Source organism: Oratosquilla oratoria, chromosome 23 (genome assembly GCF_046742065.1).
Source record: "Oratosquilla oratoria isolate Oo_2021 chromosome 23, ASM4674206v1, whole genome shotgun sequence".
In the NCBI taxonomy this organism is placed as follows: Eukaryota; Metazoa; Arthropoda; class Malacostraca; order Stomatopoda; family Squillidae; genus Oratosquilla; species Oratosquilla oratoria.
Window position 1 is genome coordinate 56,525,828 of NC_134799.1, and position 16,371 is coordinate 56,542,198.

The following is a 16,371-nucleotide window of genomic DNA, read 5'->3' on the forward strand; positions in this document are numbered from 1 at the left end:
TGCCTTGCGCTCGGAAGCCCTTTCTGACTACACTTACCAACTATGGGCAGTATAAAAGCCTAGGTCGGGATGTATCACGGCGCAGGTCGGCAGCCCTTGGCAGCAGACAGACGTTACTCACACGAGAACAGTCAATCTCGCTAGAGCTACTCTCTAGAGTTGACTTGTGATCGTAATCCAACTTTACGTTGGATAGCTTTGCCTTGGCAGTTACACTGCCACCCACTTCTGGGCATTTCCCAGCACTTTTTCCTATTCGCCATTTCCATATCTCCGTAGCTCTCCGGGATCCGCACGAGCCCTTGTTGGCTCGTGAGACTTCTTCGTCGTCCGGCCCGGCGAAATCTAGAAACATTCTATCGTAGTTTAGAAGTAGTATAGACCCCGTACCCACTGGGCACACAGTGGTCCTACTACGCGGCTGTCACCAGTCGCCAAAGGAAACTGTGTGACCCCGTTATATTATATTCTTTTGCTCTGCTGAGCACATTTTTCTGTGTACCAGGGGGCTCGTCCCCCCACCCCAACGCGCAGGATGGAGTCCTCAACTCCATCCCTGCCAACTAGGAAGACTTCCCCTGACGACCCTAATATCGACCCGGACAAGGCTAGACATGTTTTTCTACATTCCGACCAAACCCGATTAGCTGACCTCAATCCATTTATGCTTAAGAAATGTCTGTCTCAATTTACCAATGATATTAGCCAAGTTAAAAAACTTAGAAGCGGAGACCTCCAAGTTACCACCAACTCTGGGAAAGCTACACGCGATCTTCTCAAGGCCAGGAAGTTTCATTCCTTCGATGTTGTTACATCCCTCCCTAGGTCACTCAACTCCTGCAGAGGAGTAATCCACTGCAGAGATTTGATGACCATGGAAGAGTGTGACATCCTCGATGAAATGAAATCTGAAGGAATATTAGATGTCAAATTCATAACGCGACTGGACCGAGAAAAGAACATGCGAGTGAACACGCCCCTCATAATTCTAACTTTCAATTCCACAACCCTCCCTGACCACGTCAAAATTGGATACATTCATGTCCCAACACGACCATATGTCCCTAACCCGTTACGCTGCAACAAATGCTTCAAATATGGTCACCTTGCCAAATTCTGCAGCAAACAATCAGTCGTATGCGGTAAGTGTGCAGGCGAACATCCTACGGATGCTTGCTCTGCTAACGTGTTTCAATGTGTTAACTGTCCCTCCAATAACAATCATGCATCCACCTCCCGAGACTGTCCCACATTCAAGATAGAAAAACAAATTTGTACGGAAAAAGCAACTTGTGCCATATCCTTTTACGAAGCAAGGAAGCGTGTGATGGAAAGACTAGTTACCCCAACTAGTACCTCCGGAGCAACTTCCTATGCTTCGGCAGTAAAGAAAACCTATAGAACCATTGAAACACAAACAGAGAGCAAACACTCCAACAAGGAAAAAGATCAACGCCCAACTACCAAGCAAACTCACTCGCACCTTCCTTCCCCGGCCATCCCAGAGCTTCCCAAGCGTGTGCTTACACGTACGGAAGAGGATGTCCACATGGAGACCTCCGTTTCCAATAAGCGACTTTTAAGTCCCATTTCTACCCCAGAACGAAAATCCGGGGCTAAACACACCTCTCCCACTAAGGCCAAGAAAGGAAGAAACCGAAGCAGAAAAGAAAGAAAGAAAAAAAAAAAAAAAAAAAAAAAATCCAGTGGAATTGCCGAGGTGTTAGAAGTAAAGTAAATGACCTTGTAATTTTCAACTCCCTAAACAACCCCTCAGTAATATGTCTACAGGAAACACTCCTTAAGCCCAGTGTAGAGTTTTCACTCAAAAACTTTACCATATATAGGAAGGACAGGTTAGCGCCTGGAGGGGGGGTTGCAGCTGCAGTCAGCGACTGCCTTCCCCAAGTGGAATTATCACTAGCTACTAACTTGGAGGCAGTCGCAATCAAAACAAAACTACAAAATAAACTAGTCACCATCTGCTCCATCTACCTACCTCCCGACCCTCAATTCCCACTAGTGGAGATGAACGAGTTGATTAGACAACTACCCCACCACAAACTGATAGTGGGAGACTTCAACTCCCACCATCATACGTGGGGTAGCAACCACACGTCTCCTCGAGGGGAGCAGATGGACGAGGTGCTCAATAACAACAACCTGGTCCTCCTAAATACTGGCAGCCCCACTCGTGTAGACAATACTAGGGGTTCCTTTTCATGCATCGATTTATCCATATCATCTCCTGCGATGTCTGACATTATCCAATGGAGCACGCATGACGACACCATGCTTAGCGATAATTTCCCAGTTATCCTAAAAATAGGGGGTGACCACACTACGGCTCCTCCAGCCTACGGAGACAACTCACCCCCTCCCTGTCCCAAATTTAACATCACAAAAGCCAACTGGGAAATGTATCGCACAACCACCAACGTCAACATCACAGGGGATAATATGGATGACAAAATACTAAATTTATCCAAATCTATTTTGAATTCAGCTATTAAACATATACCAAAAACCTCGGTATTTCACAAGCATAGAGTTCCTTGGTGGACATCAGACTGCAGAAAAGCACTTTGCAAGCGGAATAGGGCTTACCGAACTTTTAAAAATAACCCCATTGCACCGAACTTTATTACTTTTAAAAAGACGCAAGCAGAGGCCCGTAGAATCATCAAACAGGCCAAACGAAAGTCTTGGCGTGATTACATCTCCACAATAAACGCAAACACTCCTCTAACACAAATCTGGTCAGCCGTTCGAAAAATCGACGGCAAATATACCCCTAACATTAAGACCCTGACCATTGGAAACACGTTTGTAGATGCTCCCATGGACATCGCAAACACAATCGCAGACACGTTCACGCAAACAAGCAACACGAATAACTATTCACCAACCTTTTTACAACACAAACAAAGACGGGAAGCAGAACCACTGATCTTCCATACACAGACACACCATGACTATAACACCCCCTTCCAACTACACGAGCTTGAACAAGCCTTAAGCGTGTAGAGGAACCTCTGCTGGCCCAGATGGGATTAGGTATGAGATGCTGCAACATTTGAATTCAATTTCACTGAAAAAATTACTAGAAATATACAACGCAATTTGGATTAGTCAAGAATTCCCCAAAACATGGAGACATGCCCACGTCATACCTATTCTCAAAAAGGGGAAGGACCCAAAGAGTCCTTCCTCTTATCGCCCTATAGCGCTTACCAACTGCTTATGCAAATTATTAGAACGTATGGCCAATAACAGATTAAAATTCATCCTAGAGTCCCAAAATTTAATAGTTCCTGCCCAATGTGGTTTCAGGAAAAATAGAAGTAGTCTTGACCATTTGGTCAACTTAGATCTCCTCTTTCGAGAGGAAAGAATACCTTGTTGCTTGTTTTTTAGATTTAGAAAGAGCCTACGACATGTCATGGCGACGTGGTATCCTCGAAAAACTCTATGCACTTGGCCTTAGAGGGAATCTCCCTATTTTTATTCAATTAAAAAAAAACGAAAAAAAAAACGAACTTTTTCGGTTAAAAATCAAAACTATTATTCAACAGTACGCACACAAGAAAATGGCGTACCACAGGGAAGTGTGTTAAGTCCCACTTTATTTATGTTGCTCATAAACGATATTCTACCCGCTCCACCTCGGAACCTTAAATACTCATTATACGCTGACGACGTCGGAATCTGGCATTCCTCACCGAACGCCAAGTTTTCCGGCTCTCGCGTACAACTGGCCCTGGACTCGCTCCAGGACTGGTCTGACAAATGGGGATTTAAGTTTTCGGAATTAAAGTCAACAGTAATTGTATTTTCACGCAGATCCCAGGCAGAAATAAATCTGCAATTACATGGTAATCCCATTCCAGTACAAAATTCAACCTTTTTCCTTGGCCTGAAACTGGACTCCAGGCTAAACTGGAAGGCCCATGTAAAATATCTAGTTGATGCGTGCAACAAGAGAATTAATTTGCTACGTAAACTAACGGGCACAAATTGGGGAGCAGATAGGAAATCCCTGCTAATGATTTATAAGTCCCTGATTAGATCTAAACTAGACTATGGATGTCAGATTTATGGTCATCCAAAACAAAGGCCTCAGAATAGCACTTGGAGCATTACGCTGCACAAGGATCGAGAGGCTGGAGGTTGAATCAAACGTACCCCCCCTCCACTACAGGCGCGAACTCCTTGCACTACGATACGTCGCCAAAGTGCTCCGTATCCCTAGACATCCCTGCAAGGCAACAATCAACCAACACGAGCACTTCACCAACTCCAGCCTAAATCCCCTTTCCATCAGGATCCGATCCTTGTGTGAGCAGTACTCGGTGCCACTGTGGTCAATAGAACAGATGGAAGCCACCCACTTACCACCGTGGAAAAGCATCGCCCTCAAGATTGACATCCAAGACCTCAAGAAAAAAAAGTCTTTCATAGAAGAACTGAAACAGGGCACTGTACACCGATGGCTCCAAGTGCGGCCCCAAAACTAGGACAGGGTTATACTACAACAAAACCCGGATGATGTTCAGATTGCCGGACCATACGAGCATATATATCGCCAAACTCTACGGTATATATCAAGCCTTAGAATATGCTCAATCTGACACACATAGTAATTTCGTCATATTCACAGATTCACTAAGTGCACTTCAGTCAATTAAGTCAGGTAACCATATGGAGAACTTCCTCTTGGGCAAAATCATTAGCACATTGTCGATAACTAACAAGTCCATTACTCTCTCTTGGGTTCCCAGTCACATTGGGATCTTCGGGAATGAGAAAGCGGACACCTTAGCCAAAACTGCCTTAGAAAAAGACTCTATTACAGACATACCCCTGGACATAGGAACCTCAATTCTATATTAAGAAAACAATTACACACCCACTGGCAACTCCAGTGGAACAACCTTGACATCTCGCACAAACAAAAGGAACGCATAACAGATTGGTCGACATCATACAGAAATAACAGACAGGAGGAAATCGCCATAGCAAGACTGAGGATGAACTCGACCCGCCTGACCCACCTAAACCCATACATTAACGGCGTATTTCCTCCCCAATGCAGCACCTGCAACACTATACTATTCATAAGACACATACTCATACACTGCTCAAGATACAACACACAGCGCCAAGCGCTTATACAACACTGCAAACTTAAGAAAATTCAGCTAAGCACCACAAATCTTTTGACCGACGACCGTTTACTTATTGACAAAGTAGTATTTTATTTGCGCACTACAGGACTATTGTGGAAATTATAATGGTAGAATAAAAAGGATCGCAGGTTCACACCAGGCTTAATGACCTCATTATAGGTCGATAGCCTTAAAGATAAAAAAAAAAAAAAAAAAAGTATCACGGCCAGTCTGGTTTAAACCAGTGGCGCGTCACCACATTATCAGTAACGATCTCAAATCATATAAGCAGTGTATTTCAGCCTCTGAGAAAGCAAAGAAAATTCTAGGGCTGATTGCGCGATCTTTTGAGTTCAAAAGCCCATCGCTAATTAACAAGCTATATAAATCGTTAGTTCGTCCACATTTGGAATATGCTGTTCCCGTATGGTCACCGAATCTCATTAAAGACATTAACAGATTGGAAAAAGTACAACGGTGAGCCACAAAACTGATTCCAAATATAAAAAAACAAATCTAACGAAAATCGACTAAAACATATGAATCTGCTTTCCTAAAAAAAAAAAAAAAAAAAAAAAAAAAAAAAAAAAAAAAAAAAAAAAAAAAAAAAAAAAAAAAAAAAAAAAAAAAAAAAAAAAAAAAAAAAAAAAAAATTGACTCAGAGGTGACTTGATAGTAGTGTAGTTAATGAATGGAATAAACTTCCTGCAGAGGCAGTGCAATGTAGTTCACTTCGAAGCTTTAAGAATCATTTAGATAAACACCTAAGCAAGATGCTGTAATGACTATAATTTAGTTTATATTATTTGTTTATTTGATTTGTTATAATTTGTTTGTTTATTATTATTATTTGCTTGATTCTCATTTATTATTAGTTATATGTCAATTTATTATTATTTACTATTTACCTGTTTGTTTATTATTTAACTATACCTATGTATTTATGTAATTATTTACATTATTATAGTTTTTATTTATTAACTTATTCATTTATCATTATGATTTTTTTTTTTGCATCCGACCTAGATATACACCTTTTAGTTTTTTCTTTTGTTATATTTACCGTAGTAAGTTCACCCTAGACTTTTCACAGGTTTCAGTTTGGAGTTCATTTTGAGGTGTTTCGTTTACGAATACTGAGCTAAAATAGTTGTTTAAAATATCACACATTCCTTCATTTGAATATTCAAGTTGACCGTCAGCAGATAATAGTGGGCCAATGTGATTCCTAATAACCTTTTTATCTCTAATGTAACTATAGAATTCTTTGGGATTCTCTTTGGATTTATCAGCGATATTCATTTCATATTGTCGTTTTCGTTTTTTATTGTCTTTTTTAAATCTCTCTGTATTATTACATAACTTTGATAGTCATTAGGTGCACCCGAGCACTTGTATTTCTTATAAGCCTGTCTCTTTTTAGTAATACTTTTTTTGTTTTCTTTGTGCCCTTTTGGGCGAGCTTGATTTGGGGGTCGTCTGTTCTTAAATGGGATGTAACTATGAATCATCTTAGTAAGCGTATTTTGAAAACTTTCTCATATCTGATCTACAGTCTTTCGCTGAATTTTGCCTCCCAATATGTAAGCTGAAGCTCCTGACGTAGCCCTATGAACTAAGCTTTACTGAAATCGGATATTTTAAAACACAAGTATCTATTCTATTTTTTTTTCTTTTTTTTTTAGCAGTTCTCAGTTCAGGACCCTCAATATTTAGCGGCTGCCTTCCTCCAGCAATATGCGGACAGCATATTGAATACTAATGTCGTTAATGATTCTGAGAAAATCTCATTCGTGAGATCTCAACTTGTTTCTAACCCATTGGTAGCTGAAATGATGGCAGCCTCATGTCTTAACCCCAAAACATTAAACTATAATCATGATACTTTTAGAACTAGTTTCCTTATTTTCTTTTAAATTCCCCTGTAGATGACAAATTTTAATGGTGTTTTTATTTAGCTGATGTGCTCACGTCCCTTTCGAGAACATTGACCTATATGCGTGCTCAGGCCAAGGCCAGCAAGATTGCTTTTGAGGCCTTAGAGCCATTGTTTTCAATCAGATTGGGTAGATAGAGATGCTATCACTTTAGATAGGTTTTGCCTTATTTTGGAATACCTTTTTTATATTTTGTTGCTGGTGCCTTTTGAGAGAAGAGTAGCATATTCTTTCAGCTATAACACGGATGAGTCCCTATTGTCTTTTGGAACAAGGCTTTCAAGAAAACTAAAGGAAGTGCCTAACTCAGGGGTTCCTAACCGGTGGGTCGCTACCCCATGGGGAGTCGCGAAGCCTTAGCAAGGGGGTCGCAAACGTGCTTGAAGTTGCTTGGGATAATGTTGATTTCAACTCGTCAATTAGAGGTTTTGTACTCGTACATATATATTGCTTTTGCTTCAGCGGTGCAATGTCATTCGACGACATTTTATGCGTGCCTGTTAGTGCAAGTCCTATGTGAATGTGTATGTGCGTCTGTACTAGCGAGCATGTGTCTACATTTGAGTTTATACATATGTGCATATTCTTGAGTGTCTATTCAACTGTGCCTCAGTATGTGTGTGTTCAGACAATGCTGTAGCGCGTTCGGTGTGTGTGTGTGTGTGTGTGTGTGTGTGTGTGTGTGTGTGTGTGTGTGTGTGTGTGTGTGTGTGTGTGTGTGTGTGTGTGTGTGTGTGTGTGTGTGTGTGTGTGTGTGTGTGTGTGTTTGTGTGTGTGCGCGTGCGCGCTGTCGACATGTGACTCACTGTCCATCATTGATAGGCCGGTGAAGAATCGCGTGACTGGGATGCGGAGTCAGAGGAAATGCGCGGGGCATAAGGCAGCGGTAAGTTGTGGTGACTGTGTCGTGTGTCTCATCCGTTATTAGTGCAGCACAGGTGAGTTGTGTTTAGCAGGCATGTTGTGGTGATATATGATATTTTGTTTGAAGGCATATATTTTTATTGATATTCTGTATCTTGTGTTTTTAATGTGATGCATTCTATTCACAAACTTGAATCCATGGCTAAACGGTGCAGATACTCAGAATGCTACTTCAACATTGTCTTCACCACAGTATTCGCCAATGACGGCAGCGAGAGACCTCAATGTGTTTTGTGCCATGCTGCTCCTGAGTGCAGAGTCAATGAAACCACCAAAACTCAAGCGTCATCTCAAGACGAAACATCCATAACATGCAAAGAAAGATTTAGATTTCTTTAAATAGCATGAACGGTGGCTCAAAAGTGAAAGACTCAATGTCGGTGGATCATTTCAGCACCAGAATGTAGCGGTAGGGGAGGCCTCGTTTGAGGTTGCATTGGAAATTGCTATAAAAAATCGCCTCACACTACTGGAGAAACAATTATCAGACCCTGTATGTTGAAAATAGTAAATCTTATCCTTGGAGAAGCCAGTGCAAAGAAGATGGAGCAAGTAGCTCTGTCAGATAATACAATACAGTGGCACATTTGTAAAATGTCTATGAATATGAAGGAGCAGGTTCTGACCGAAATCAAAGTCTCTTAGTTTTTCTTTTTTCAACTCGACGAGTCAACGGATGTGAGTGTTGTAATCAAGACAGACTGCAAGAAGATAGACTGCAAAAGAGAGACGTCACAAAGCACGTCACAACACGTTACTCTGCCAGAAACGAGGATAACGTTCGCTCCAGCATCATGCACGCGAACGCGCAGACACATTTTAGGAGTAATGTGGTATTGGATTACCAGCAAGACCTGACCTTTTCCACGATAATGAGGGAGAGTGACCTCACAACCAGGTCAATGCCCGACGGTCAGCTTCGCTGTCAACTTCCACAAGGCGACCGTTAAACACTACCATACGAACGACATTTCTTTTGTATATGTTTTTACTCTCTGTTCCATTTCATTTATACTATGTTTTCCTATTATTCTAGGTTAGGTATGTTTATTGTAATTAGCCAAATATTGAGTGTATCACTCAATTAGTTTCACGCCAATTTTGTCCTCATGTGTATAAATGCTATCTATGAATTGATGAAGTGTCAACCGACACCAAACCCTTCTTCGCCACGACTCAATGTTCGGTGGACAGATTTACCACGGGCTTTGAGCGGGCACACTGTCTCTTTGCATTCCACGCAGAATAAAGTCCTAAAACGCATTACTGTTTGCATTCGAAAACCTGCTACTCGTTGGTCGCCTGGTCACTCAACTCAATACCTCTAGCCTCTGAAGAACTTATCAACAGTGTAAATAGGAACACAAATCATGCCACATAAGTTCATGTTCTCAGTTTCTTGTCTTTGTGAAATACATTCATTCAGGTGACATTAATGACGAATTCTTGTTGTGTAATGAACTTGATTCCACAACAAAAGCTGATGATGTGACGGAAAAAGTTTAAATTTTTTCCATGAGGAAGGCCTTCAATAGTATGGGGTTTGTACGGATGGAGCACCGGCTATGCTAGGATCAAGGTCAGGATTCCAGTCGAGAGTGAAAAAGTTAGCACCTCAAGCCAATGGCATACGCTGTATGATCCGCCGATATGTTCTCGCCAGTAAGACTCTCCCTGCCTCTATGGAGGAAGTGCTTGATTCTGTAATAAGGATTGTGAATTATGTAAAGACGACACTGCTATCTAAAGAACTGCAAAGACATGAATACTGACCAGGAAGTCCTTTTCTACACGGGAGTACGTTGGTTATCAAAAGGAAACGTTGTTAATCGTGTCTTTGAGAGGAAAGATCAAATCAAGTTATTCCTGGAGGTTCAAGAAAAGAGAGATCTTGTGGCTCACTTTGAAGATGAAGCATGGAATAAAAGGGTTGCATACCTTGCCGACATTTTCGAACAACTGAATAAACTGAATTTGAATCTTTTAAGGAAAGGAAACGCATATTCTCCTTTTTCAAGAGTCTCCGGGCTTTTGTTTCCAAACTGGAGAATTGGCGACGGAAAACCAATCTTGGAAACATTGCTATATTCGAAAAACTTTGTGCAGTGATGGATTTGTCTCAGATCCAATTGGATCAGTTCTTCAATGATGAGATTCCTGAACATCTTTGGTCTCTAGAAAAGGAGTTCGAGGGATACTTTTCTGAGCTAACAGAGGAACAGGAGATCCTGGTAAGGAACCCATTTTGTATTGCACTTAATGTATCCACCATCCCAGATGAGATCCAAAATAAATTTCTGGATCTAAGGAACGACTCTTTATCTCGTAATCTCTTCAAGGAGAAATCATTGATTCAGTTTTGGTGCGCTATGTACCAGTCAAACTCCAAAGTCAGCATGGCAGCCTTACATGTCCTGGTTCCATTTGCTTCTACCTACCTATGCTAGGCAGGGTTTTCGACTCTTGTCAATATAAAAACGAAGACCAGGAACAGATAAAATGACGGGGATGACATGAGGCTGAATCTAACAAACGCTCGACCACGAATTTCAAGGCTTGCTGCTCAAATGGAACATCAGGTATCTCACTAGGTGGGTTTGATAGCTGTTTAAAACTATGTATGCTGATAATACTTCAAGAATAAATATCCTCTTTTTGTGATATTCAATGCTGTGATTTAGTTTGCCAATAAATAATTACAGAATTATTGAATTATTTTTTTAGGTTTGAAAGCTGTGGAAAACTATGTAGATAATATTACAAGAACAGTTATCTTCTTTTTGGAAGTTAAGATTTGAACAATTTAGTTTGCAAAAAAGTAATTACATAATTATTGATTTTTTAAAGGACATTTCCTTTCTCTCTTCTTAACAAAAATAAAGTGCAAATAAGGCTGCTGATAGTAGGGGGCCGCGTGAGTTTCAAGTTTTTGGATAAGGGGTCGCGAGTGCAAAAACGATGGAAACTACTGGCAATGCGCAATAACTTACGGATGTTCCTAGTTCTCTTCGTCCACCCTCTCAGTCATTAGTAACTACACAAAGCACTTCTTCGTCTACATTATCACCACCTGTACTTACATGCATCTATTGTAATAAGTCAGGTCACACAAGTAACTTTTATTTTCGCCGTAAGCGTCACGAACACAAGTCATTGCAGACCCCAGTACGTAGAAACTTCTCTGATATCTCTTCTAACCTGACACTTGACCTCACTAGAGTAACGCTTCAGGACAATCTTAGCTACTGTCATGTCCATGACTAATGTAATCATTCAACTGAACAGTGTTCAAAGAAGAAACCTCTTCAACTCCTAGGCAAACTCAGCCCCATTTTCACCAGCGCCCTTATAAAAAATGAAGGGATTGACCAATAATAACAGATCTCAGATCATCCTTTTGGTGGCTGCTGAGTCTTCTAAATTACTTACATTCCAGTTTTATGCAGAGAAAACACCTATTTCCGTAACAGTAGATACTGGAGCAGAATGTAGTCTTATAGGTGAAAGGGCATGTTATCCTCTCAAGCATTTATACAATATACCTGTATTTCCTTTTTATAAAAGATTGCATTCTGTACAAGGTTCTCCCTTGCCTACTCTTGGGTCTATTTGTTAACTTTGTGGTAGTTTCTGGGATTGCTCTCATGTGTGATTGTCTCTTGAGTATTGACGCTCTTCTAGTTAATGGCATAGATATATCTCCTTAGCGACGTGTAGTGACTTTTCACAATCCTGTTATTCCAGCATCGGAAAAGCCATTTTCCAGATGTAACTCACCTGTGCATGATCAGACCATATAGTTGACTTCAAAGAGTTCTAATCGTTTAGGATCTCCTATTCTTTCTTATGCTGCTGTTATTGTAGGTAAGCATTATACTGAGCCTTCAAGTGCAGTTCGAATCCTGGTACGCATTTCACGTGCTCCACTTGGTTCTAACGTCTTATCTCGCTCTGGCTCTGTTCGTGTTCTTTGTCTAGCATTGGAAGGAACTCTCTCTACTGTTCGTGAGGATCATGTTACCACAGCTATGGTAACCAACGTTACTGGTGCTCCTATCACACTCTTCTGGCAGTCATTTAGGTTCCTTTGGATTTGTTTGGCTCAAACATATTAAGATCGGAGATTCAGCAGGCACTTAAGACCAACCCAAGAAACAAAGCAGCGGGCATCGATGGCATTACAACCAAGACATCTTGGCATGTGGAGAAACAGGAATTACCTGGCTAACAACAATATTTTAAAAAGCATGGACGGAGAAGAAAGTTCCAGAAGACTGGCAGCGTGCAGTTGTAGTACCAATATGGAAGAAAAAGGGCAGTAAGAAAGACTACAGCAAGTATCGAGGTGTTTCGCTCCTGAGCCACACAGGCAAGATATACGCAAAGATCTTGGAACAGCGCAAAAGGTACAAGGTGGAACCGTTGTTGAGTGAGGCGCAGATGGGCTTCAGAAAATGGAGAGGGTGTACAGACGCTATTTTCGCTCTCAGACAACTGAGCGAAAAGACAATCCAACACAACAAAGAGCTGAATCTTGTGTTCGTAGACCAGGATAAAGCGTTTGACCGAGTAAATAGAAACAAGCTGTGGCAAACACTTGAAGAGTACAGCATCAGGGGACAACTGTTGGACAAAATCAGAGCCATCTATACCAACAGTATGAGTGCAGTCCGGACCCAGAACGAGCTCGTTGACTGGTTCGACGTCTCATCTGGAGTGAGACAAGGATGCGTGCTACCACCTCTACTTCTTATCATCTACATGGACAAAATCCCGAAAGAGGCAAACCCCAACCCAGAGGACCTGAATGAGATGCTGTTCGCAGACGATCAGAGCCTGGTATATGAGAAAGAAGATCAACTTCAAGAGCACAAAGACAACCTGAACACACAATGCAAGAAGCTCGATATGAAGATTAGCATCAGCAAAACCGAGACGATGAAGGTTAGCAGAATACCTAGCAACCTCAAAATCAGCATCGACGGAACTCCGCTGCAACAAGTCAACGAGTTTAAGTACCTCGGCGGTATTTTCACTGAAGACGGACGTCTCAACAGAGATATTGAGACGAGAGTACAGAAGGCCAACAACGTCAGCTACCAGCTTGCCCCACTCCTCAAACACCCCAACATCCCTATTGAAACCAGAGGCAAACTCATTAACTCCATCTTCATCCCCACCTTGACATATCAGTGCCAGACATGGACCCTGACCAAAAGTCTGAACGCAAAATAACCACCTGTGAGATGCTATGTCTGAGGAGAGCCATCAACAAGACCAAACGGGATATGATCAGAAACACCACGATCAGAGAAATGGTGGGAACACCACCTGTCCTCCATTACATTCAGAGACAAACAATCATGGGGTTTGGACATCTGACACGTATGACACCTCACCAACTTGCCAGCAAAGCACACAATAAGAAAACATCAGGTTACCAGGCAAGAGGAGAAACAAGGAAGACCTGGATTGAGGGTGTGAAAGAAACCATGAAGACACAGAACATCCCATCCATCCAAGCTATCCATCTTGCCAGAGACAGAAAACTCTTTCTCCCCTCGACGCCCAAGAAAGTAAGAGAGGACGGATAAAGTAAAGTAAATTAAAGTAAATTAAATTAAAGTAAATTAAAGTAAAGTAAATAAAAGTAAAGTAAAGAAGAGTAAATCAAATTAAATTAAATTAAATTAAAGTAAAGTAAAGTAAAGTAAAGTAAAGTCAAGTCAAGTCAAGTCAAGTCAAGTAAAGTGGATTTGTTGACCTTGACACTGTCCAGGATTCGAATCCTATCGTAGTAGCTTTTATGCTACGGTTTTCACTAGCAAGTGACGCAGCTCACTTGGCCTCTAAGTATGCAACATATGTACAGTAGGTGATATTGACCACAATGGAAATAAGTTTACATGCTTTTTTGTGTGTGAGGCGGCAGATGCCACCCACCTACACCGAAGAGAAGAGAGGCCTTTTCATTACGCGAGGCCCCATCGAAAAGAACGGCCCATTCATCGCGTGGACCACCTGCACCCTTCGACCTTCCTTACCGAAGAGAAGCCCCTTCATTACGCGAGGCCCATCGAAAAGAACGGCCCATTCATCAGGTGATTTCTTTCACCTCCTCCATGGGCACAACTACGCCTCGGAGGTCACGAAGTGACCTCCCCTCCCATTCATCTGTCAAGATCAACCAAACAACACGTATTCTCGCTCATCTAGGGTCAGAGTTCACACCTACGGCTCTGGCACCCTCTGGCACCGCAGATTGGCTGCCCTTCTCGTGGGGCACGCCCATTTATGATAACCATATAATGTCTATTGGCTGCCTTCTTGTGGGGCACGCCCATTTTTGTAATTTCATTATATTAGCTAGGAACGTCTGGCACTTCCGAAGTTTTCTTCGGACCTGCCAGCCATGTTTTGTATTAGAACTAGGCAGACCTGAATAAAGGAGAGAACTCACCCCATAGTTTGGAAGTTGCAAACGACCCTTCCAACATGTGTTATCCTCGGCAATTGTAATTGTTATTTCGAATTATGTGTTCTTTTCATAATCTGCATTTCATGTATTTGATTCATTGCCAAATAAAATTATTGTTATTATTATTACTATTATTATTATTATCATTATTATTATTATCATTATTATTATTATTATTATTATTATTATTATTATTATTATTATTATTATTATTATTATTATTATTATTATTATTATTATTATTGTTGTTGTTGTTGTTGTTGTTGTTGTTGTTGTTGTTGTTGTTGTTGCTATTATTATTATTATTATTATTATTATTATTATTATTATTATTATTATTATTATTATTATTATTATTATTATTATTATTATTATTATTATTATTATTATTATTATTATCATTATTATTATCATTATTATTATCATTATTATTATTATTATTATTATTATTATTATTATTATTATTATTATTATTATTATTATTATTATTATTATTATTATTATTATTATTATTATTTATTATTATTATTGTTATTATTATCATTTTAATTGTTATTATTATTATTATTATTATTATTATTATTATTATTATTATTATTATTGTTATTATTATTATTATTACTATTATTATTATTATTATTATTATTACTATTATTATTATTATTATCATTATTATTATTATTATTATTATTATTACAATCATTATTATTATTGTTAGAAAACTATTATTGTTATTGTTATTATTATTACTATTATCATTATTATCATTATTAATATTATCATTATTATTATTATTAAAATTATTATCATTTTTATTTTTATTATTACTATTATTATTATTATTATTATTTACATTATCATTATCATTATTATCATTATATGTATATGTGTATATATATATATATATATGTATATACATATATATATGTATATATATATAATATATATATATATATATATATATATATATACATATATATATGTTCGTAAAGAGCTGGAATCCAGGAGCCATGTTATCGGAAAATTTCAAAACACTGGACACAGAGCAACAGAATTTATTACTGACGTTTCGAACCCTGTCCAGGGTTCGTCCTCAGGGTTCTGGAATTCTGGAATTCAAGAAAAGACCACCTCGCTTGCGCGGGATCGGGTTTTGTGGGAGGGGAAGAACGTCTGTTAGAAAATGAAAAGATAGTAGTGTATAAAAGAGGGCTATTGCCACCGGGCGAATCGCGAGCAATTAGGGGCTAGATTGTTGTCATGGCATAGGAGGACTTGACCAGGAGCTTGGAGGGAAGCGCCTGACGCCGGAGGTTAGGAGGTTGGGATTACCAACGGGGTTACCAACGGGGTTAGGATCACCAACGAAAGTTTAGAAAATGGTAGGAGGCGTAGTAGTAGAGAAAGGGGGAAAAACGGAAAAATCTTTAGTGGGAGGTAAACTGAAATGAGAAGATGTAGTATAAGAGAAAGTGAGAAAGGAAGCGAATTTTAGTCGAAGAAAAAGGAAGTGTATATGTTTGTGCGTGGGATGCGGCTATGTTCGTGAGAGGTGTATGTGTGTAATTTACGGTTAGTGAGTAGATTTCACTTCCCGCGTGTAGAGGGCGTTCCTGATTAGCCCCAGGTAAGGCATGAGAATTCCTGTTTTACCCCAGGTCGGGTTTGAGTAACGATATTATTATTATTATTATTATCATTATTATTACCATTACCATTATTATTATTGCGGTTATCACCAGTCAAGCTGGTGAAGGGGTGTGTTACTTGTTGGTGCGGTTATACACGTTTTATCGTGTACACCGCACGTGGGACGGGCGCAGCTGACAGATAGTCTGTACGGTGTGGTCTAGGTGTAATATGT

At 39.9% G+C, this 16,371-nt stretch overlaps 1 protein-coding gene across 1 annotated transcript; it reads left to right on the forward strand.

Moving 5' to 3' along the window:
- Positions 1–13,275: 13,275 nt before the first annotated feature.
- Positions 13,276–13,623, forward strand: LOC143037826 (uncharacterized). The gene has a single exon (XM_076206384.1). The coding sequence runs from the start codon at positions 13,276–13,278 to the stop codon at positions 13,621–13,623; it is 348 nt and encodes a 115-aa protein (XP_076062499.1).
- The last annotated feature ends 2,748 nt before the right edge of the window (positions 13,624–16,371 follow it).

Excerpts from the sequence above, each read along its gene's own strand:
- LOC143037826 (XM_076206384.1), top strand. The coding sequence starts at position 13,276 with ATGCTATGTCTGAGGAGAGCCATCAACAAGACCAAACGGGATATGATC.